This window comes from Chlamydotis macqueenii, chromosome 1, assembly GCF_036417535.1.
Source record: "Chlamydotis macqueenii isolate bChlMac1 chromosome 1, bChlMac1.mat, whole genome shotgun sequence".
NCBI lineage: Eukaryota > Metazoa > Chordata > Aves > Otidiformes > Otididae > Chlamydotis > Chlamydotis macqueenii.
Window position 1 is genome coordinate 74,929,976 of NC_141556.1, and position 25,775 is coordinate 74,955,750.

Below are 25,775 nucleotides of genomic sequence, written 5' to 3' on the forward strand. Positions count from 1 at the left end.
TTCACAATAACTATTTTTTATTACATTACAATAAATAGGAGCAGTACAGTTTGACAAAAAAATGACAAATTCCAGATCACCTCACAGCACATACTCCTAAAAACATTAAAAGTTTTAAAACAAACAGTGGTCTTTTTGTTTTAACTTAATGTCTGGTATGACCAACATTCCTAGGTCACGCAACCAAATGATGGAAAAACTGGATCACACTGCATATGTTCCACATCAAATAAAGCACAATGTACAAAATGTGCATGTTTCAGTTTACACTATACAAAAATAGTTAAAATACATTCCAGGTAAACATATTACATTAAGAAGTCATTCTAGTAAGAAGTTGGCACTCAAGAGGAAAAAGCAGAAGTATTTTCAACATGAAAACACAAGACAGTGGAATAAAGAAATGTTAGGAAAGATTTACCATCTATGTAGCTTTATGTAAACTTGAGACAAAATGATTTCTTTACAGTTTGATGGTCTTTGAAGGTAATAATTGTATTGCTTCATAGTATAGACAAGAGAAGATTGTGTCAGTATCTACTCATTCCAGAGATCCTGTTACTGTAACAAAATCTATACACTGAAACTCTAAGTTAGCAAAAATTTTAGGGCAATGAGACTGGTCAAAAGAAATAAATTTCAGTTTTGAGAAAACCAATGATAAAGTTGTTTACCAGAGTTACATAAAGCTACTGTAAGAAGGTGTTACTCCCTGACACATGGCAATTTAATGTATTAATGTGGTAAGCGATTCACATGTTTATTTAGTAGTTGCTACCAGAACAGATAGCATCCAGGTATGCTCTTTGAAAGCATTTCAAATAGGGAAAGACAGAATAATTACGAGATCAACTTGTGCAAGCTGCAATCCAACATGCTTCACCAAATCTCAACAAATATTAAGACAAAACTGCACAACAGTGGCAAGGATGTGTATTTTTTTTTTTTAAGTAAATAAGGGCTAATCTAAATAGATTTTGCACTAATTTAGATTGGAATCTACAGATCGCATTTACTGAAAAAACTCTGGTTTATCTATAGCTTTATATTAGAGCTATATAAATCCACATTTGATGATTAAGACATTTCAGCTAAAACTTCTCCTAACAGTTTTTAGTTAAATTAACATAAGAATTTTAGACCAGCCCTAATTTTACATGCAGTGTGACTCAGTTACCAAAAAAATCTTGAAGTAATCTTAAGATTACTTCCATTTGCTCAATGTATATTATCCACTTTTGCTACGTTCTTCAAATACAAGAGCATCTAAAATGTGCAAATAACTGTCTCCAAAATGTGTTTCCCTTGGAAGCTGTAAAACGTTTTGCGACACTAAGGATCCATTCTTACTCCTCATTGGTCCTTACGGTATAATGCTAGGTTCTCCTATTACTGTTTTTCAGAATATTTCATAATCTAAAGTATATTCACATCAAAGCTGAAAGGAGGGGAGGGGGATCTGGGTTTCGGTGGAGGGTGGGGCATGGAGGGGGCACAGGCAGGGAAAGGCGTTATTTCTCTCAGCCACATTGAAATTAAAAGAACACGCAGCAATCCAGACGGTATATGTCCCCTGCCAGCTTTGCAGCTCTCTGCCTGTGAGAGTCACTAGCGGGGGATGGAGGGAGAGAGTTCATACAAGCAAAAGAACACTTTTCTCATGCAGTTGCACCTTTGACATCATATAAATGCTCCAAGTTTCACAGCTATATGAAAACCATACTGTGTAAAATTTCCACATAATTGTTTTAGGTATGCCTTAGGTTAGGGCAATGCTGCTATTCCCTGTTCCAAAATTTCCAGCATCCTCAACTATCCTACTTCAATGTCTTCTGTTTTATTTTTTCGGCTATGCCAGAGTCACATTTTCAAATTGTACTCTGCAGCTGAGTTAGGTACTATGGAGACGTGTGCCTTCAGGAACCCAGGCCCTAATGAAACGATCAACCAATGCAACATTTACAGTCAGACAACAGGAACCGGCAGCACCGGAATTACTGGCTCTCACTTTAGCGCAAAATAACTAGACTACTGCAGTACCAAAAAAATGAAAGCTTCTGCAAAAATTCTGCATGAGTTCCAATTAGGAAAAAAGGGAGGAAAAAAAAAATTTAAAATCACAAAAAACTTAATCACAGAGAAAGACAATGCTAAAATCTTGGTCTAGCTTCATGACAGTCTAGACACTGGAATGCCACTCACCAACCATTTAATCTGTGCAACAAAACTAGTACTTCACAAACATCACACAAACAACACTGACTCTGGAAACCATGTTTGTGCAAATTCCACACCATTTTTATGGCATAGTGGATTTCCAAATTATTTGCATGAAGCAGCTAAATTCAACTCATTCATTCACTCATTTGATGGTACTCAAATTTAAAATTCCTCCCCTATTTTGGACAAAATGGGCATCTGGAAATATTTAATACCACTCTTCGGGAGGGTGGGGGGGAGGAAGTAGTTTTACTTTGCTATATAATTTAGGATTCATTTTTATTTAATTCTTATGGTAAATTCTGTATCTATGTATGAATTAACCTAAGAATTTGAATCAACATATCTGTTAAGGCTTTCTAGTATTTCCTACAGACACTAAGGGTGAAATCCTGTACCTACTGAGCAAAGCTACTTAAATGTTTGCCATTGGGAGTCAGGAGAGCTAGGATTTCACCTTAGTCTTCAGACACAAAAAGTTAGTGAAAGTCTTAAAGCAATGCATTAACAATAGCAAATCAACCTAATTAGAACTTTTACTTTTTCCATTGCCAGATGTGCATTCTTGTCTTTTTTTAATTTTTCTTTTTTTTTTATTGAAAAAATAGAGTATTTAAGGAGTGATCGTGACAAATTGCAGTGAAAAATTTTTTTGTGAAAGTTTTATCTTTACATTCATTAAAGTTGATCTGAAATGCTACAAGACTAGATGCCTAGAAGCAAAATCTACAGGAAGACTATAAAGGCTTCTGGTCTCTCTATATTGCAGTCAGTCTAAAATAAAAGAAAAGCTGAAATGAAAGTCTCTTTTGCTAACTAATCCTTTTTCCTAACCCGATTTAAAAACAAAAAAAAAATTACAGGGGATGTTAGAATGTGTAGAGCATCATTTCATTGTTTGGTTTGCACACAGAACAGACGTTCACAATCGGTAAGAAAAATAGGAAGTTAGCAACTGTGCATGCACCAAAGAGTCCTAAGACAGTTCTCAGGGTTTTTTTGTGTGGTTTTTTTTTTTTGTTTGTTTTGTTTTCACAGGCATTGCTAGTTCAAGAACCAACAGTCAAAGAATACTGGCACTTTAAGAGGAATGAAGTTTCCACTGTCATTTAAAACAAGCATTCAGGTAAAGCTAACAGGATCATGAAGCAGAAAGTAAAGTAATGCTAAAACAAACGCTAATAATTTAGTGTAATGTACAAAAATTACTTAAGTACTTCTTAAGGATAAATTGTATTTACATAATTATACACTTTGTCTTTGTCTTCTTTTTCTTCTTTTTACCATCTTTGCTCATCTTCTCTTTGTGTTTTCTGATTTCTCGAACTAATGTATAGAAGGCATCATCAACACCCTGAAAAGATAGACACACGCACACATTAAGATCACATAAACAGACTTACATGCCTGCTTAGGTACAGCCTGGTTTCATCTGACCCGATCAGGTGAAGTGAGTTCAATCAGCAGTCTGTTTTGCTGCCTGCCAGGAGAGGTTACACTGTCTTCTCCTTTTTGAGGCTTTTATAATGTCCCCTTGAGTAGGCTGTGGGTTGGAGGAATTGCCAGGGCAACAGTCCTCTCGAGCATTCCTGTTTCTTGGGAAGGGGAGTGCTGGGAAAAACATGTTCAGATGGGAGGGGAACTACAGTTGTCAGTTGTCTCCTTGTCTCCCATCATGTAAGAGGAACACATCTGACTGCATTTCCGTGCGTGGGCAGAGGGGCCTGCAGGAGAGCAGATTTGGGGAGTGGGCTGCCATCATTTGAACAATTAATCCTGGCTACAGGCTGTTCCTCTCCTGAGTTCTGAGGAGCACTGATACAACCACCTGAATGAACTGCTTTGATGCCAGCAACAGCTAGCACCTGCCTGCCCTCTTTCTCAGCTGTTCCTCAGACTGGGCTTACAGCAGCCTGCAGGTGACTTACTGCTTGGAGGTTGACCACAAAGACCCCATAGGTCCAACTCCATTACTAATGTGGTAAGGAAAGTAATTTAGCGTACTGCCCTCTTCTCCATCTCAAAGAGGGCACATGTTGTCCCACCTCAAACTATAAAAGTATAGGTACCACACATTCAGATTTTAAGTATATATATTATTACCACAGAATAAAGTTGTGAAGCATTAGCTTTGTTTATGCCTTAATAATCTATACGCAGCTTTAAAAAGTAAATACAAATAGTTGTAGCAAGAATTCAACACCAAAGACATAGTTATGATTACTCTACATATCCAGGTCATTTCCCAGGCACACCAATACAGTAATCACATCACAATTTTAGAAGTCTTTACATATGCAAATCAATCAAATCAATCCCATGTTCCCATGATAAATTATTATTTGATAAATCATTCTATTCAATATATATAGTTAAAGAGATGTGGAACACATTATCTATGGTGCTATGTCATGTACAGTCACTTAAAATCTCCACAGCTCCAATAGTCAAGCTACAGACACAAAAGCTAATGTTTCTTCACATTGAGTAGTTTTTCATTTTTGTGGGGGGCAATTATAGCTAACAAAAATTAACCCTTGTCAAGAGATCAGCATACCTAGAAGCCTGATATGAACCATTATCAAGTACAATGTTACATGGTATACTTTGTAACAACCTATTTATGTGAAACAGTTTATTCTACTGCCTAGCTTTCAGGTTGCTCCAAATTCCAATCAAGTACCCATGTTCTCAGTCAGCCTTTACATTTAATGGTTTGAGTACTGACAGTTATAAAATAACTAAGAAAAAAAGTGATCTTGATTCTTCACTACCTTACTCCTTTTGTTGACCTTTAGACAGATCAGATGTAGCTGTATAATGTTAATATATTACAGCAGCCAACTGCACTGCTATAGAACTGAGTCTAGAAATTTATCCCTACAACTGGCAGGTAGCGTCCGACCTCGTCAGCTACAGTTTGCCTTCAAGCTGCCAATAAAAATTAACAGTCTCTGTTTACTCCTGTATGCCTACTTTAGTAAAAGAACTGAAACTGAACTCTGAAAAAAAGCACAAAGCCAAAAATCACATCATTTGTTACTGTTTCAGTTAAACACCAAATGGTGGTGAAACCTAATATGAAGAGTCCAAACAACAGTGAAGTGTTAAATGGCTTCATTTATTAACCAGGTCCCAGTATAACCTAAATTTATTTAAAGACTTCACATTCAAGTTCATAACACATTTACGAATGATCAAAGTCCTTGGCAGCCTGTCTCCCAGTACTAATAGAACACTTTTGCAAGGTCTAGGAATATACAAAATACACTTGCAAATAACTTATTCTACACTTTCAAATATTACTAAGTAATATAAAATTGATGTAGCATGCCTAATGGAAGAGTAGCCTTGGTTCTGGGAAAGGTCATGTCCCCCGTGGATCTTTTGAGAATTAGAAATGCTTGGTGCTGTTTTACAGAGAGCTAGTATATTTTCCATATAACTTCAACATTAATAAATAAAGTGAACATTTAGCAATGTTCATGTAAGGAAATGATCTAGAAGTAGTGATGGCTCGAACTATATCTACTGCAGTTCTCATCTCAGACAGCCAGCTAGGAGGAAAGCATTAAGAATCAATCAACAGACTGAAGAATAGTTTCATTTTTAGAACACAATAACAGTATAAGAAAAACCTCTGCACAATATTCTTCTACAAGACTGTTTACACTTCCTTACAAAACTTCCTTTCAGTATTTCCCACTCATTAATGTGTTAGAAAAATAAACACTATGAGGACAGTCACTGGCTTTCAGCAACATCTTCAAATGAGACACGCTGAACAAAAATTGCAATTTAAGTCTTCAAACAAGCAACCTTCCCTCATTAAACTGGTTTTAAAGTACATATAGAGAAAATAACGTGTGCAACGTACTATCCAGAGACTATTAGGTGCTTTTAAACACATGACTTCACAATTAAGGCTGAAATCTTTATTCTACCTGGTAAGGTGACAATCTTTTAAATACAGCACATGTTGCAAAATACTAGGGAATTGACTTAGCTTTTGTTCTTACATTTACACTTTTGTAGACCAAGCCTTTAAAATTATTAATTCTGTGTTTAGTAGTTTGGTCCTGCCACATAAATTAAATTCAGGTAATGAATTTAACATGACATACAAAACTACATTTAGAATATTTGTGAATTAGCACTGGAGAACTCAAGATAAACTGAGGTCTTTCACTTTTCAGTCTGTGGATTAAATTTTGAAGTTAAGTGGATACTCTGGTTACAGAAGGTCCCTAAAGGCATCAATACTATAAGATCAAAGGTGATCAACCTTTCTAGTTACTCCTTTCAGTAAGAAGGGACTGCATGTAGCTGACCTTCCTGCCTCTAATAACGGGGTGATTGTGTGCAAGCTTTGCAGAAAGTGTAAGATGTACTGAATGCGTGCTTTAAATCCAGGCTCAGGATTAAAAACTCAAAATGCACTGTGCATGCTCAGAACTATACCACACTACCTCAATAAAGGTGCATTGATGGAGCTTGCTCCTGGCACCGGATTTTCCAAAGGGCAACTGCAAAATGCAGACAGAACAGGAAAATCAGAACTATTCCCACAGAAACAGCCTCTCCCGGCTACCACTTTTCTTTGGAGCATCAAATGGTCCCATGACCATATACAAGTCTGTTTACAAGTATGTATGAGACTTGGCAACTAACCTGACTCTATCATTAAGAAATCCTAAATTCATAAGGAACTGGAAATTCCTAAAGATTCCAGGCCCAAATAGACCCTATAACAAGTTTTAACTTGTTAACTCTTAAAATACACATTTAACATTTTTCAAAAAATAACATACATACATGCACACACACGTATTAGTCAGGAGAAGAAATTATTTGTATACATCAATAGTACTATGGAAAAAATAATTAAATTTGTTTTAATCAAGATTGTAGAAATTAATGAACTTTAGTAATCTAAACATACTAGTATTAACACAGCTCAATCTGAATTGCCTTATCTAGATGTCTAATTTATGCCTTAGAGACATTTTCATTATAGTGTGCTTTTTATTGTAAAAACTTTACTGCTTTCAAGAAAGATTTTTTGAGGGTTTTATACTGCAATTTAGAAATTTCTTCTTGCTAGCTGGAATGATAAACTGAGCAAAAGGTATTATGTACTTTCTGCTTTACTGTATAACAGGCAAAGGAATGAGCCTCACAGCATAAGCCGTTGATGGTAACATAGGCAAAGTTTTCACTTACCTTCTGCAAGATTAATATAACTAAGAAGGCATCCCATAAGCAGCAGGAAGATAAACTGAATATTCCGAGAGGAGGAAGAATACTCTGAACCATCAAATTCGATTATCCATAGGCAAAAAAGCAAAATAAATACTGTCTATCATCCCAAACTGTTAAAATGAATATTTTTGAAGTCTCAAATCCCAGCTCAGAGACTCATTTCATTACGTGCTGGTCTCCTTAGCTTATCTACTATACATCAGACTGAATTAATACAGATCTTCTTACTGAATGGAAAATAATACAAGCCAGACTGTTTTAAATGCCAGATTTCTTGTTCCATTAGAATCACTATTGAACTACAGCTGTACCACAATATTTTTGGAATATGCTTTCTCCAGCTTAACCTCCTAATCAGGAAGTTGCTGAAATGACTATCAATACTAAGTAGAATTCACTTGAGTATAAAGACAAATGCTTCCTCCCCTGAGCAAACACTCTTGAAGTTCTAGAATCTTATATGCAAGACTATTTTCTAAATAGGGTATGGAGAAAATTTTAAAAAAAAAAAAAAAGAAAATAAAAAACCCCACACCAAACACACACACAAAAAAAAGAAAACCAACCAACAATATCCATTGTTGACAAAAGGAGATTTCCCCTGTCTGGGGGGAAAAGAAAAAAAACCCAAACACCCACACCAAAAAAAACCCAACAGAACCAAAATCAAACTATACTTCTCTTGGATGTAGGCAGAAAGAAAGTAAGAAGCTGGCAGAAAAAAAAAAAAAAAGAAAAAGAAAAAAGCATATGTTCACTGAGCTATCAAAAAGAATCTTAAGAGATGCTTCCACTGGAAAGGAAGGAAAAAAAAAAGATTAAAACCACAATTCCCACCATCCCATTCTCCTTCTCCCAAGGAAATCCACAGAGAGGAAAAGCAGACAGAATTCAGGATCTTTAAAGTTCTAGTATACAAAAATAAATTCTGCTTTGAGGTATGGGCACATCAGTAAGACAGCAAGAAACAACAAAGTTGGTTTTCAGAAGGCTATGCAAAAGAGCCTTAAGTAATTTAATTCATATTACTTATATCAAAAGTAATCTTTGCCAAGTAATCTTTGATTACTAGGAAAGAATAAACCAAGGTATTTTGATGGCATCAATTTTATTGATGTTTGGATGCAAGACTGGGGCGCTTCATAACTGAAGTTCCCAGTTTCCTGCAAAGGAAACCTTTGATACAAATTGTATCTCAAAGTGTATCTTTTTTAAGGAAACATCTAAAGAATTATCTCAGATCAGTCAATCATCACTTAAAAGCTGAGAATACAATAAGCCTGAGCAGATGTAGTAAAAACTGATATGAAACAAAATTTCTCCTTCCTCCCTCAGAAAGAGGAATAAACACCTTTATTGAAGGGGAACATTCCTATAATTATGACGGTCTCTTTAGGATACAAGTCAAAGTCCGCTACGTCTCTGCAAGATGTTCTGAAGTGTGAAAAAACCACCTTGAAAAGCAAACAGTTTTTCTTTTACACAATGGGAAATTCACAGTCATTCTCCTGTTGGACAAGTACGTAAGGAGTAACAACCCACCCTCTGCAGTGGTAAAGTAAGAGGTAAAGAATTAATGGGATAGTAATATATGCAAGGAGCTATTCTGATGGTTTGTTCAAAAAGCACTGGAAGTGCTTTAAGACCTAGCACTTTTTCCACATCACAGTTTCTCCTTCCCTCTCCTCACTTTTTTTTTCTTACAGGAACGTACTGGAAAAATCTCAAGTTTGTGACAATTTATCTATTGGGTTTTCTTGGGGTTTTTTTTTTTGTTTGGGTTTTGTTGGGTGGGGTTTTTTTTCCTGTGTTTTTTTTTTGTTTTTTTTTTAATGGAGTGGGTGGGGTGGTTCTGTTGTGTGTTGTTTTTTTTTTTTTTCTCTTCAGTTTTGCTTCACTATTGCTGCTCCTCCTCTTTGTAAAGGCCCTCAAATAACTGAAACCCTACCATTTTGTCCAAATCTGGGTTACTCATAGCATTATAGTTGACAAAAAAGAAAACTAATGTATTTCTGGAAGTGATAAGAGTGAATTTTTTAACCTGGGAGAAAACAAGGGAAAAATGGCATGGCATATGGAAGGGCCTGAAAATTAAAAAGTCCTGTATGCCAGCTGCTAGTCAGCTACTGCTTTGTTGGATTAGGAACCTCCTATTTCTGGTTCTGAGAAGGACTATAAATATTATGATCCTCTCCCCTCAGTTCATCAGCCTGAAGGTCCAATCAATATTCACTTCAATAGTATCTACAATATACCTTGAACAAAACTTTTTCTTCTTAACTTCTTCACACACAAAACTATGTCTCTCTTTCACAGATGGAAAGTTAACAGTAAATACTTCTTGTTAATCTATTATCAAAAACCCCATGAAACAAAGCAAATCCACAGTACTTGAGTGTTTGCTAGGAATATTATTCAGGACTACTATATTGAAATCTGATTGGTTTTATATCTTAAATTATGTCATCAATTAACCATAAAATGTCTGATTTGCAAGACACTGTCAATCATCTTCATTTGGCATGTGATTTGTAAAACTTACCCTGTTACATTACAAAACTTACCCTGTTATATCACAAAACTTACCCTGTTACATTACAAGGCATTTTTTAATTTTCACGCACCCTGGAGTCTTTTCTTCTTTGCTGATTTTTTTCACTCTGTACTGTCGAATCTCTCGCACCAATGTATAAAAAGCATCCTCCACTCTCTGCATTGTAAAACACAACTCCTTAAAAACTGCTTTGTTAACAACCGTGACATATTGGGACACTCATGTCAGGGGAAGAAACCACAACAAAACCATTGAAATTATGAGCTTTACTTGAGAGAAGTATATGGATCTCCATTATATATTTAAAAAGCTGGGCTTGCATATTTGCTTCTTGATACTTTTTAATGCAAACAGGAGAGACACACTCAAAGAACTTATTGATTACTAATTATTGTGAATATCTACGCTTCAAACCCTCCTTTTTTCTGCACAAGGTAACACTTGGACAAAAAAGAACAAGAATTATTTTCTTCTATTGCATAGCGTGTTAAAAATAATACTACTTGTATTACTGAATTTTTTCACAGATTTCTGTGGAATACTTTCTATCCAGGGATAACACAAAGCTAAGTGTTTTATTTCTCTGGTCTCACCTTTCTGCAGCTTTGTGTTTAGGCCACTTGGAGATGAGGATACCATAACAACAAAACTGAAGCTATCTTTAAGCAAATACAAGATAAAGAGGTACAGCACCAGATTTAAGTTACAGTATCTGTTATTTTAAGTTGATTATATCTGTGCATAAACTTACAAATTCGTATCTGTGAGGATGTTCTTGTTATAACAAGATGCAAAATGTTTAGGTGCAGCTTTTAAAGGGGAAAGCAAACCTCTCCTCCGCCTTACTGTCAGTCTCATGACTTGTCTCCTCAGTCAGTTCAACAGAGTTGTTCATTTAATACAAACTCATTATTTGAAAATAAAAAACAGAACAGATTGATGATCATGGGAAACAGTGGAACCATTTAAGCCCCAAAACTTTATTGCTAGACAAGTGCACAATCTGGTCTTTTATTTGGCCGATTTTCAATAAGTTCTCTCTCCAACCCATCTTCATATTATACAACCAGTAACAAAAACTGACACAGTTACTGGGTCATTTTGCATGAACTGTGCCTTAGATTCTCATATTTAAGACTCATTCTTAACACACTGCTGCTGGTTGGTTCTCCTGAACTACAGCCACTTAAAAATTAAATGAACTGGATTTATTTCTTGGATTGTATTTATCTGGTATATACAATGTGCCCTGTTAGGATGTAGTAAAGCATTGGTTAGGTGACAAGTCTTCTTACATTCCAGGTCTGAGAGTTTGAAAAAGGTAAAGAAAGCCATTAAAAACCAGCAAAAACCAAGTAAAGCTCATACTTTCATGTTTTCCTGGAAGGAACGGAAGTTTGTTCCTGAAAAGGAAGCAGTAAACATTGATCAGCTGCTGCGTGCCAAAGCACAGGCTGTACAAGAATCAACATTTTTGCAAATCTACTGTTTTGCTGTAGAAAAACATAATTTGATTATGGAGCTTTCACATGAATTATTAGATAATAATTCTTCAGTCAACATTTATTGCCAACTTTCCCATCACCAATAGGAGCTGTAATTTGCTTTAGCAATGCAGAGAGAGGGAGAGACACAGACAGAGTGAGAAAAGAAATTGCTACTACTGCCATCACCAAGAACAGTCTTATGAATCCTGTTGAAAGAAATTATTCTGAAAGAAAATCCATACAGAGACACATTTGCTAATTTCATTAGCACAAGGTGACTTTTTAAAGAGCCAGGTGCCAGTCTTATAAGCTTAAGAAGTAATTTTAATATCCATTTCTTTTAAGATTCTTCAGTATTTTTTCCTTAAATGAGCATGGACCATATATCTGAAACATGATTAACCAGTTCTTTTAGCTGTCAAAACTGGAAGCAAAAATATCCGTTGGCAGATATTAAAAACTTCAAAATCTAAACTGCTGTTTACTTTAACAGCCCAAAGAACCCATGACCTTGAGGCAATCTTTTCAAGATGCTTTTGACTCCTAGGAGACAGCCAAACACTCAATTTAAAATATGACCACGTGCAAAGAAACACTGTTTCAAATACAGACCAAAGTAGAAATGGGAATTTTCACATATTCTGCTTCTGTAAATAGTGCTTAAAGGAAACTAATGAAAGTTAGCCTTGACATCTCAAAAATACTCTGTGTCCACCTTTATACACTTTATCAGTGTCAGTCTCCTAGAACAGTTAGACAAAAAAAAAAAAATTACTCATGAGGACATGAGCAAAAATAATGCTGCTGACTCACTTGCATAAAAGGACTCCCAACATAAAACTTTACAGAGATAAGGTCAGCTTAGCCAATACTGGAAAATACACAAACATGCGAAAAGTCTGCTAGCCCGTGTAACATTTAACTTACAGGTTAAAGCTATTTTTTTTTGCTGTCTCTAAAACACACATAATATTTCAAGGGACTGTTTGGGAACAGTTATTACAACTCGGCCACATGCAGAAACTCCGCTAGTCTGGGGAGGGAGGGCCTGTTAAGCTGATCATGTTATCTTATGATGGTTAAATATCAGACACACATCAGTAAATTCATATTAAATACTGCACAAAATCATAATTAAAGTTACAAAGTTAATCACTCCAAAGTTAAGATGTGCCAGAATTACAGCTGTCTGTCCTACCTGAATTTCACCCATCTTGCACATCCTTTTTTTTGCTGCACCTATTTATCTTTATGTTAGGTAAATAAGAAACCCATTTCCTCAGCATCCTGGAGCCATTCAGCACACAAACTGGATGCTAGAGTTTCTTTCAACATTATTACAACTCTTTTTTTTTTTTTTTTCTTCCTTGGGGCCTTGTTCTTGGGAAGGACTAAACTTTTTTGGAAAAGTTTTACCTCACAACAAACAAGTGATATGAAAAAACTCAACCCACATTGTGAAATCCGACAAAGTTATTAAGTAATTGAAAACAAAGTTTTAAAATTGTATCTGTGCACATGAAGCATGTTAAAAATGGCTTGGAGTGAAACACATACAATATCATTAGACAGATATGACAAATCCCTAAAAAAAAAAAAGGCAAGCTGGTTCAAGCAAACTGTCTAAATTATCAGTTATTGATGAATCTTAATTGAGATACAGGAATTAACTTCTGTAAATACTGCACTGCTTACTTCATCAGAACAGGAACAAGTTCTCAACTTACTTTCTTCACAAGTTTGAGGCCTAACCTATTGTACATCAGACAGCTGAAATAACTGTAATGCTTTTTTAATAGCATCCTGGTGATTTAGGTGAACTTCTTCATTAAACACCTCAAAAGTGTGTTTAAATACATATAGTCAACAACAGGACTTAACGCTTTTGTGAATTCTTACAATAACGCCCATATATCTGCTTTTCCTTTGAATTCAGTTACTAGCAGGACCGTTGAAATGTTCCAAGGAAACCAAAATCCTCTAGTCAAACCACATTTCGGGTACAGCCTTACAGCTTTTCCTTGTGTAACGCACAAGCACGTGGAAGCTCAGTAAAGAATACAGGGTGCAGCCTTGGTGGGGATAAATTGAGTTTGCCTCTCATTGACACTATTGATAACATTGGGAGCTATACGCTCACATGGACAGGGAAGAATTTGAATTTAAAGCTAATGTCAAAACAGAGAAAAGACGACAGCTATCAAAATAAACCTAAGAAATTCACACGCTTCTGTATAAGGATTGTGGAAGGATGAGTACAAGTGATGTAACATGCCTTACAAAACCACCAATATTGACATTTAGAAATACAGTTATTTCATAAATTACATGGTATTCATTTCAGTCAGTGGTCTAATTAAAGAAAAAATTAATAACCTATAGCCTTATACCCAAGTTGTAGGGTCCACTAAGCTCATGTTTCTCTGATGAACTCAATGATTTGTATGAAAATTCACACAGGGATTTGGCTTAAAACACGACCTTTTTGCATTAAGTTAAAGGTCACATCTTTATTGCCAGTCAGAACCAAATAAAAACTAATACACTAACTTTTAGAACAACTTATTTCTGCACTTCATTTCAGTGTTTTTCATCTTTCCTACTTTTGACCTTGTCTATGAGTTTTTGAAAATTTTCAAAACTGAGTTATTTGTAACCAAGATATCATTTTGCATGAGTATGCAATGCCATCTTTTTAAAAGAGTGTCTTGGCAATCAAAACAGACTACGTGGCCAACTCCTTTCCATCTCCCCTATTTCCTTCCCCAGAAACCTTTCCAATTCTCTCTGAGCTCTAGCAGAAGTGGGGCATGGGGAAGGAAGCAAGAAGATAGTGAGGGCCTCTTCAACAGAGCATTAGTGCTGACATTTCAGTGTGGTGGTAGGCGTGTGCAGGAAAGGAAAAGGAGGTTCCTACTTCTAAGTATTCATATCAGACTTTCTACAGACTCCAAAAGTTACCAGACCGCCAGCTACATTTGTTCGTACTTGCATGTTCTGCATGTAACCAGAGAGGACCAGAATTTTATTTATTTCTTTATTTTTAGCCAAGGACTGAATTCTGCCCAATAAAAATACAGTCCATGGGCCTCATGCAACTTACAAAAATGGTTTGAATCCCCCGATTTTAAAAGTTACTTTGGAAGATGGTGTGTGCGTGTATATATACGCGTATATTTTAATATATGCCAGCATGACTGAAAAATAGTATGTAAGTGCATACGTATACACATATATACACAAAAGCATACACAAATATTTAAATGATCTTGCTGTAATTAAGGATCAGGTTCCTCCTCCAATTCCCTTTTGCCTTCTTAAAAATATTTTATTAACATGGCATTTTATGAAGCAATTTCATAACACAACATGTTATGAACAGTACTGTGAAAGAATCAGCCACCACACCTAGTGGTTCCAACTGTCAGAGCCAACATTCTCAAAACAGTCTATTGGATGTCTATTTTAAAATCCATGAGACACCTTTAGGGACTTCTTATATATAGAGGATGTAAAGCTCAGCTTTGAAAAACAAAAGCCAACAATCCCTTCTATAACATTTTAGTTGGCACCTCCAGAAATATAAAGTCACAAATAAAAGTCAAATTACAAAATAACAGTTCATATATCACTGATCTATTGTCCTCTGAAAGAAGTACAAAACTCCAACAGACTCTTAAAAGTCTGAAAGATAAAAAAGCAGATACTACTCTGTGTAAACAAAGATTATAAAAGTGAACAGGAGTGGTGATTTTTGAGTATGCAATTTTGTATTGGCTAAGCATGGTGGGGCTGCTTAGAGAAGTAAACTGCAGGTAAGGTGGGGAGAAGTCTTTGATAATACACCATAGTATCAACATACTTGTATTAAAAGCAGCTATACAAAAGGAGTATTTACTAAAGAAAGCCTGCTGTTCTATACAACAGGCTGAACAAAGTAAAATCTAGATGTTAATACAGAACTTCTATTATTTCAAACCTCAAACATAATTTCAGAGTTCTTCCTTTTTTATCCTAACATCTCGATGACAGCCACTAATACAGGGCCTTCCAAATAAGAACACTGTAATTATTCAGTCCACTTACAGGCCACATTCTTCAGAACACTCTTGTGGCCTAGTTTATTCTCAGCCATTAAAGTTAGGTAGGATAAAAAAAAAAAAAAAAAAAAAAACAAACCACCACACAGAACTACACAACAGAGACTCTCTATTGTCAAAAGTTAGCATTCCTTTGATTCCTCTGTGAAGTTTTACTGATTAGTCCACGTTTCAACTTGCCAGGCACTTGGGTGGGTGTAGCAAGTTTGCAGTAATAAAATATTCATTTCTTATATATAAAAAAAAAAAAAAACCATACTGTCTATGAGGAAATTCTGCCAAGTGATGCAGCTGAATCTATTTAGCAGGTATATTGAGCAGCTACTCAAATTGCAGTATTCTGCTATTTGCCTCCTTCTGCTACACCTAATTCCCAATTCATAAATTGCACATAACACTTCTGATTATGCAGAGAGTATGAGTTATTCGGCCACTCAGGCTTGATCTAATTTGTACTGATAGTAAGTCTTTACCCTTAAAAGAAACAAAGAAAAAACCCACAAATCAGCATTTTTCAAAGAGAAGTACAGAACCAGTTTCATCTATATCACTTCTCTTCTCCTGAATACACAGATGTACCACTATGTGCACCTCTGTCCCAGCAAACCCTGAGAGAAGCACTGAAAGGAACCTAATGGCTGCCTCTTTCACCTATACCAGTGGGGTACAATAAACCAACAGTGAGTGCTACAGTCTTAGAGGAGTATGAGTTTACACAAGCAATTAACCCAGTAATTTCAAAAGAGATTTATGGTGAATTGCTTAGCTATAAAAAGCTATATCAAGCATGTCCCACTAATGTCGAACCAATGCCTTAAAGAAAAAATCCTTTTGTTATTAACGAAAAGACTTAAAACAGAATTAACTAATTAGCTGTTTGTCTACTTAATCCTCTTGCTGAGGAAATAAGTGTTTACCTCTAAGTAGAAGTGCTTCTTATTCTATTGAAAGCTATCACAATGTTAAGAATGCTGCAGCAGTCGGACAGTGGAGAGTAATAGCAAGCCAGGTCTCATTCTTTGGAGTTTGCGCAACTGAAGCGAATCACTCATTAATAAACAATTACCAGCTGTCAGTGAGCTGACAGAAAAAGACACCACAAGAATTTCTACTCTGAAGAAATATATCTATTGATATGACCAAGCAATTGTCAATGCCTAGAATAATTAACATTATGATAATTCAGATGAGAGTTCTACATTTCTATCCGATAAGTTTTAAGCTTTACCTGTCTTGTCTTTGCTGATGTTTCAATGAAAGGAATTCCATAACTTCTTGCTAAATCCTGAGCTTGTTTTGTATCTACCGTTCTGGAAGGCAAATCACATTTGTTTCCTACTAGCACCATTGGAACATCTTCAGAGTCTTTAACTCTCTTTATTTGTTCCCTAAAAAGCAAAAAAAAAACAAAGCGATTATATTTAACAGGTATTAATAGTAGTAGTCTATATGGTAGATTTTAAAACAATGAAATAAAACTAACAGATTCCAATGGCATTTTTATGTTAATTATGTTAATTTAGTGCACAAATTACTACAAGAAGCCACCAAAAAAAAAAAATCAATTGACCAATCCTGTCACCATCAAGTTTATTACCTTTTATTAAAAAAAAAAAAAAAAAAAAAATCAGGTTGACACTTTGCAAAGTACTATAGATTTTTATGTCATTGCTATTTTTTTTTAATGTTTTAACAGCCAATGCCAGAACAAGCCTAAGAAGCCCCAGTATAAACCTTACTACTTCTCTCTCATACTCAACACTCACAATACTCAATTAATTTGCTAAAATAAAACACTGTCAAGAGCCCTGTGCCTGTTATCTAAATTTTGGGTTGGGTTGGGAGGGGTAGAGGGGAAGAGACCTTCATCTTTTAGTTACAAATTCTGCATTTAGACAGAGGTTTTTAAAACTTTGAAGACCACTGGTCTGGTTCTTTACAAAGAGAAATTTGGTAAGGGAATCCTTTCATGCAGTATTTAGCATCTTGAAATACTAGTTAGATGTACTTGTCAAGAATCTCAAATAACAGTCATTAATTTCTTTACTTTTCCCTTCCCAAATAATCTAGCAGTTTTTTCCTTAATTAATAAAGTCACTGTTTTCAGTTATTTATAAGCCTTCAGCTTCAGTCTGCAAGGTCATTCACAGATGTCTGAATGCACAGCAGAAACTCCAGCATTCAACTCACAACATTCTTTGAAATAAACTGGGAAGGCCTTTTTATGCAACTATCCTTTTAAAAACAAAAATTCCACATGAAAATGTCTATGCTCCTTCTTCCTCTTACATCAACATCTATCTTACTTTTGTCCCTTCTTCCTCCACAACCAGAGGAAACTAGTTTGTTAAATAATAGTAAGAGAAGTTTATGTTTTTTCTGAGAGCAATAGATATGTTTTGTAATTTGTCATCCTGCTGTGCTCTTAACTGTTTTAGTGTGTTGGTTGTTTTCTGCGGGGGAAGGTGGGGAGGAGGGTGTTCGGTTTTGTTTTGTTTTTTTTCCAGTCATTAGTATCAATATTAGAACCAATTAGAACATTTTATATATAATGAAATTTATACAAAGGCTGGCTAGCTCAATTTAAATATAAAAAAAGAAACAGTCCTGAAAGAAAGGGCCCACATTCTCAATACTGATCTCTCTCTGCGTTAGCATACAGCAGTTTTGCCACTCTGATTTCCAACAGTACCCTCCTGATCCAGGAAGATAAGCCAGCAGTAAACTATTTCTGTAGGTAAGCATCTACCTGGTTAGCTACCCATGTCAGCATACTACACAATCAAATGAGCTGACTTGGTGGCATACAGGAGAAAAGGAAACCGTGCAAATAGGGCAATTGCACCTCCTGATTTGGAGTACCTTGAACTGGCATGGTATCCCACCTTAAATGAGCAACTGTAACTTCTATTCGTAACAAAAATGTGCACTTTTGCTTATGAGTAGATGTTGGGTTTGTGGGTAACACTGATAGCAAAACACTGCTCCACCATACAGCAACACAGATCTAACAGTAAATACTTAACTATGAATAGCTTAACACTGTGTGTTTGGGACTAATCTTAAACTGATGCTGCTAAACTCAGTGATCTCTAGTGGAATTTGCATTGCCTTCTAACAGAATACTCAAGGAGAATTCGCTATAATAGTAAGCTACTAAGTTATAAATGATCTGGTATGGTAATCACCAGAGACTGCTTCTAATTCTATATTAGTGTAGCTGACAAAGAAAGTATGAGTTGAAATTTTTAACTAATTATTAAAAGAAAAAAAGATAATATGAAGAAACTAGTAATAGGTTGTTTTTTAGCAGTCATCCCGGAGCTCTGATTTTGTGTGTTTCTGCCCTTCTTAAGCATCAGGACTCACACGTTACTCTTCTAGTAACATTCCACAGGTATTTCCCCTCCATCTCCAGAACAAAAGCTAACAACTGACATTATTGTCTGTACAATTTCAATTGCCTAAGTTTTTCCATCTCAGCAGACAATTTTATCTATGGAATAGGCAGAGTATACCTTTAGATAAGTGTTCACTATGAATAGGCAGAAATACTACGTCACATTAGTTTATACCAGAGGAGCTCTCAGATATTATGACTGCCTAACTTGCAAACAAGGCAGCAGATTTTCAGATTACCCCAAATTCCAGACCTACAGAAGCACGAATAGGTTGCAATAGCTAATTTGCAAATTTGCCCGTAGATGCTATTTCATAAGAGATCATTCTATTATCTAGTGGAAGAGCAAGCAACCCATCCACCTAATACAAGAGTTAGTCAATTCTCTTTCGATATACACACCTATAATGGTGAATATCTTCAAAAGACTTTGTATTGTTTATAGCAAATACACACAGGAAGCCTTCTCCTGTTCTCATATATTGGTCCCTCATTGCACTGTATTCTTCTTGACCTGCTGTATCAAGAATATCCAAGAGACAGGTTTCTCCATCGATTACTACTTGCTTCCTGTAGGAATCCTAAGAAAAGAAAAGAAAAACATAAACCTTGGTTAAACACAAACAACTAAGATTTCTAACACCTGTAATTCAGGAGATACTGAAGTTGTTTACACTTAAGAGTTAAAATCTAACTTTACAGATGGGCAAATGACAGTAGGAAAATAGTGTCCCATATTTACACATATATAATAATCCAGAAATGGAAAGAGCACTGAAGGACGTGTTATTATCTGTATTCTGAATCTTCCGTGAGTAACAGTACCCGTGTGCATATACACACAGAAAAAGGACAGTGTTCTTATCCTGCACAGAAGGACAAAAGTACAAACTGGATCCAGATCAAAAGCATCTCCCCTTTGTCTCTGTTAACAGAGGAACCGAAGAAACTCGTGATTCTGGTTTTAAAAGGTTTGACTTTGTTTCGAGTCACTCAATTTACCTTTTTTTTTTTTAAATAAAAAAGTAAAATTTTACCTTCATTCTATGGATGTGTACAAAAGTGCTGTGCCACAACAACGCACAAAACAATAACACAGAAAGAGTTCACAAGTAAGACAACTCCAAAAATCTACACCACTGAAAAGGAAATGAAGTACAAAAAGCCTTCAGTGTTTGGGACAGGAAATCTGTTTTGTATGCATAAGCAGGTGCCTGTAATGATATTTGTTATTAAGTTATCAAAGCTGAGTTGGTAAATTCAAAGTTCAAGCTTTTTAATCAAGACAGACCAACACAGAGTCACATAAAAGCCCTGATGAGTTGGTTCACAGAGATGTTGGAACAAATTATTTCAATGCTATCAATTCAAAGTTTTCAGGTCACTGATTCAAGTGGCTAAAATCTGTACAAAGTCCCAAGCAACTAGATTATTAATGTCTAGTTACAGCTTTTTTTGGTGCTAGGCTTTTATGAGTACATCATTTTAGCAGTAACAACATTGTAATTACTTTCCCAATAACTCTGTTTTCTATAAACATCTATATATTTAAAATAAAACCATGTCAATAAGCTTTAAAAATAGGTCATTGAGCAGTGCCACAAACTATTCTCAGTAAACAGTACTTTGTAACAAATACGCAAAATCTCAGTATTACCTTTCAGATCCTCTAGCTAGAGATTAACACAATATTGCTATTGTTCTTTTTAACACTGTACAGAAGTGAATCTAAGCTACTGAGAAAGGAACAAAAGAATTAAAGTTGCCATTCTAGCTAATTTAAAGATGAATTCAGAACAATCTTCCTTCCTTTGTCTGCATTTTAAGGCACAGTACACCTACTCCTGTGCATTTTGTGTTTTTATCTATCTATTTGTGTTTTTACAAAAGGCTCTCATCTTTCCTGTTGCTCACACTGAAAAACAAGCAGGAGATAATTGTATAGAGTCAGTATCTTAAACTAAACAAACCCTGTAATCCCACATTCATCTTGAGCCTGGGAGACTTTTAACCCGTATCAAAATGGTATTGACTGTTTACCTTAAAGATAAAAGTTTACCTCCAAGATGATCTTGGAAATATTTCACAGAAGCGCAAATTCAGCATTCAAGCAAGAAGCAGGTAACTTACTTTAGAAACTTACAAGCCATGTTTAAGTATTGATACAGCTGAGACAAATGCACAAGCTCCAAAGTGTTTTAAAGGAAGGTTAAAATTCTGTCTCATTGCTTAAAGGGGGGGGGGGGGGGGGCGGGCACACAAAAAAAAAAAACACCCAAAGGATGCTTCTCTATTCCAATGCTTTTAAATTTAATAGCAGATCCTCCACATCTTATGATACATTTATGACAGTGAAGTACTAGTAGAACTTTTATTATTATACTAGGCATATTTACAAAGCTTTCATTTTCTCTCCTTGCAATTTGACTGTTAGTTTAGAAATATGAAAAACAGTTCTTGAAAAGCCTGTATTATTCCTTTACATCTTAGCACTTCAAAGGAAAAGAAATTCCCCCTCAGCCGAGTTCTGAACAAAAGCTTTAAGTAATTTTCATCAAAGTAAATAATTTTTATGAGAAAAGAAAGACACTTTTAAGAACTGCTGGCTTTCGCATGCCTACCATGTTAGCAGTAGTGGCAAAGATGCACCAGCCTAAAGCACACAGCACAGGTAGAAGGAGGAACACTTTCAGATTATATTTGTTTTGCCCACTTCTGCAGAGAAAATTTTGTCACTAACTAGAAACGATTTGAAGTGGAAGGAAAAGAAAGACGTGGGAGAGAATTCAAGCTTATGATTTCCTTCCAAGCTACTGAAATAATAAACACTTCGGTTTTTTTACTTTTTTTTTTCCCCCTGCAAAACATCAAACCTGAAATCATATTTGTCACTGTAGGAAAGAAAACTGAGGCACCACATTAAAAAGCTACTGGGACCCTTATCATGGTGAATACCAATGTAAAAATAAACAAATTTTATCTTGGGTATGTAAGTGTTACCATACTGTAAAAATCATCAAGTCCTGAAAAACAGAGTATAGGATGTACGAAAAAGAAAAGTTATACCCCTATAGTACTTGTGGCACATCTGCTTCAAAATGCAATTGCAGAACCCAAATAGCCAGACTCCGCTTCAACAACAAAAAACCCAGCCTTCTCATCTGAAGGTTTCATAATTTATAAAAATCCAGTAGTTTTACTGCACATTGGAAGATTTGCAGTAATGAATGCAATGAAGAAACATCCAGGATAAGGCTATTAAGTAGAAAATGCAAACTATAAGTTAATTTCAAAATAGTACCTGACTCCAAATATGAATTTGCAATTTTTCCTCAGTATACAGACTCAGCATATCTATATCAAAAAGTTTTAATTTCATTAATCACTTAACATGCTTTTATTGGCCTTTCCACAAGCCATAAAAATCAGCATGAATTATGCTAAAGGAGTAATAATTCCATCTGTTCACAAGCACTGATAAGAAAATGTGATAGGAAAACTCAGCTATATACTACATATGGTATTTATCTAAAAAACCCACTGTTTAATGAATTCCATCTCAGCTAGTAACTATTATTTCGTAAAAATTCGTTATTTCAATGATTTAATATTAAGTAACACAGCTACTAAAACTCAGCTATTATTAAATATTGGTGGAAGTTTCACAGGTGCATAGGTCATTTAAGAACACAGACTTAAATATTAGTATTCTTAAATCAGCTGGAGGATTTTGCTAATCCAATTTAAAAACCTGACAGGCAACCAGGAAAACTGTTTTCTCTAGGACGTTTAAAAGGACATATATTTAGCATTAAAACATGCTGAAGCTGTTAAAAAAAAATAAATTTTATTATCACACAAGATACCGCAAATAGAAATTTAACAAAGCTCGACCAGTAGAGGGCACTAGTCCAGCTGGTCTGTGTATTAGGACAGCCTTACAAGGGTTAGTGTACATACAGCTAAAAAGAACACTTAAAATTCCTTGGCTAGAAATCTGTGCTTGGACATCTACTTCAAATAAGATACGAAGTTGTGAAACACATATAGAGCATGTATATTTGAATAACAGTAGCTACCCAAACATGCATTAATTTTAATTCCTCCCCCTGTCCCCCGTCATCTGCTACGCTCAGATATAAGTATATAAAATATTCAAGCAGGCCACAAAACTTGACATTTTCCAGACAAGTTATTCGTTGAATCATTAGATCTATTCCACTGAAAATAGCAACAACATTAACATTGTAAATGTGTCTGTGATTAAGTAACCAGTGTATTTTTTTTCCTCACTTCATCCACATCATGTCTTCACAACATGAGAATTTTAAAGTCTTGAGTTTTATTTTGATAATAACAGGAAATATTTAAAATTATTCAATAACTGTGTAGTTATGGAATCTCCTATAGATAACAAACACTCAACTTTTTTCTCTGTCTACCCCAAAATATTTAGCTTGATTATTTGTCTGTCAGGGAAAAAACAGTACTTTGACAACAGCCATATGGCAACTAAAGAAACAGTAGTAAGTGAGAAACAATACTAGTGACACTACTGAACCATCTTAAGTGTTACTATTTACCAGTCAAAGCAATTTTAGCCTTATTTCCTCATACTGCATAAAAAGCACTCTACAGCTATTGTTCTTTGATCAGCCCCTACCACCACAACTGCATCCATACAGGAAACACAATCAAGCAACCCTTCTCATCTGAATGGGATTCTGCCCAGGCAAAAACTGAGGCATTTAAACCCAATTCAAGCCCATTCTCTGGAACCTGGTTGTCATTCCAAATCACAGACCACTCTTATTATAACTGAACTATTTTTCCCTACAAGATTATAGCACTGTGGGCAAACACAAGGTGATTTACCACGTGAGTAGGAAGACACAATCTCTCTCCTCAAGGTCTCAGAATTTCCAGGACAAAAATGGTAACTAGTACTCAGACAAGAACTTGTTGGAGTTGCAGAAGATTAATACTGTTGCACGTGACAAGTTGTGGATGCTGGTAAAACCCACTGGGTTAAAGGCTTCTTTCTTTCAGAACATATTGATTCTGGACCACACCCCAGTGTTACAGTCATCCCGCGCACTACCAAATAAATGCCACAGTTCTGATATTTTAGGTTCTTTCTATAAGGAACTGTATTTTCATTTTAGTAGTTTACATTAAAATGCATTTGATATTCCTTAAAATACTCAGCTTGTTGATTAGCAAAATGCCTCAAGTGATTTAGGACTGACATTTAAGTCTTTGTGTTCCTACATTTGTTTACACAGTTCTGGCTTTATATGACAATTTCTAACATAGAAATTCCACAATACTTTTTGTAATGCGTAAACACACCTCTGACCTAAGAGAAACTCAGAGGATTATGAACAAGACCCACATACCCCAAAGTTCCTTTTGCAGGAAAAAGTAAAATACCATTTTGCTTGTTCCCTCAATTAGTTTTATGTGTTTTCTGCTTTTTAAGCAGGGTTGTTGTCGTTTTAAGATTTCACATCTTAGTAATGGAAAGAGCTGCTCTCCTAGTGCAAATCAAATGCTCCTCCTTTCTCCATAGGTCTATTTACAAAAGCGTATTCTACAAGCATATAGAAGGTTACTTGGCCATGCAACGGACAGACAAGACAACACACAGGCACATTAAAAGGTAAACTCAAACTCAAGCCAACACATCTCTCTCTGGGCACATTAACTCAGGCCTGTGCTTCACTAAAGTAAGACAGCTTCCTCCTACCTCAGGGCACTGGCTCCTTTCGCTTATGTCTACCTGAAAATGACTACATGGCTATTTTCCGAGTCACCATTTTAAGCCTAGATTTAAACCCCTGTGATTCCTTCAAGTGAGCCTGGAAATGCCTCATTGTATAAACATATAAATGAAGTCATAAGCTACAAAGCTTCAGTGCTAGGAACATAAAAATCTTGGGTAAATTATAGTATCATTTCTCCTTTTATACAGTCTGGGGTTATTAAATCAAATGATCCACAGAAGATTTCAGACACCACTAGTATTTTTCTTATATTTAAAAGGCAGAGCTTGCTTGTTCATTAAAAACATTTAAAATATTGCAACTTCTAAAGCTTAAATAAAATCTCAGATTTTTCGGAACTATGTAACGTATTTCAAAGAATCCACTACAGCAGCTATCTTGTGATTTTTTTTTTAGATACAGAAACATGCATTAGTCTTTTTTTTTAAACAAAAAAAAAAAAAAAAAAAAAACAAAAAGACCCAAAAGAAAATTTTTAAAAATTAGGCTCCAGATTTTTGCCTTATTCACTGTAACATTCCAGAACACATTTCTCGCTGTGTGAAACAGATCCTAATGACAGGAGCTGAGAAACGCACTGAGAGCGCACAGATTTCAGAACTACAAATTTTCCTTCTTGATATCAAAAAAGAAAGTCACATTTAAGAAGTTGCATGCAAAGCCATTAATAGTTTTGCCAAGCACTTTAAAGTGAATTTGGCAATCACTTTGTCACTAAGATCCTACAAACATACACCAAAACTGTCTGACAAAACATGCCAATTAACACACTTTCACTGATCAAAATTATTAATTTTTTGCTGCAGATCAAGAAGCACAGCAATTTCCACTCCAATGCTGACCATCATCTTTGAGCTCTTTTTATTATAAAGCCTTGTTCTGTGTTTTTGTGGTAACTGGCCAAAAGCAAACAACTACCATTATTACTGGTAATTTGTCTTCACAGAAAGTGTAAGATTAAATTGC

At 35.4% G+C, this 25,775-nt stretch overlaps 2 protein-coding genes across 9 annotated transcripts in view; one reads left to right on the forward strand and one right to left on the reverse strand.

The window, feature by feature from the left end:
- The window catches only part of ETFRF1 (electron transfer flavoprotein regulatory factor 1), a 31,044-nt gene that overhangs the window by 2,907 nt on the left and 2,362 nt on the right, over nt 1-25,775 (forward strand). The window contains exons 3-6 of one of the 3 annotated variants that reach the window (XM_086756920.1): nt 3,259-3,346; nt 16,197-16,303; nt 18,279-18,360; nt 24,596-24,685. The gene's annotated coding sequence lies outside the window, so the exon portion shown is untranslated. Of the gene's footprint in view, nt 1-3,258; nt 3,347-16,196; nt 16,304-17,319; nt 17,429-18,278; nt 18,361-24,595; nt 24,686-25,775 lie in introns of those variants that run through there. The other 2 variants (XM_086756913.1, XM_086756928.1) reach the window with 2 other exon arrangements.
- The window catches only part of KRAS (KRas proto-oncogene, GTPase), a 27,952-nt gene continuing 2,177 nt past the window's right edge, over nt 1-25,775 (reverse strand). For 4 of the 6 annotated variants that reach the window (XM_086756872.1, XM_086756865.1, XM_086756882.1 and 1 more), the window contains 4 exons: nt 19,426-19,604; nt 16,852-17,011; nt 10,069-10,192; nt 3,470-3,574 (listed from right to left, as the gene is read on the reverse strand). In XM_086756872.1, coding sequence (XP_086612998.1) covers nt 10,073-10,192; nt 16,852-17,011; nt 19,426-19,604 — 459 coding nt within the window. In that variant the 3' untranslated portion in view covers nt 3,470-3,574; nt 10,069-10,072. Of the gene's footprint in view, nt 3,575-10,024; nt 10,026-10,068; nt 10,193-16,851; nt 17,012-19,425; nt 19,605-25,775 lie in introns of all 6 variants that reach the window. The other 2 variants (XM_086756902.1, XM_086756894.1) reach the window with 2 other exon arrangements.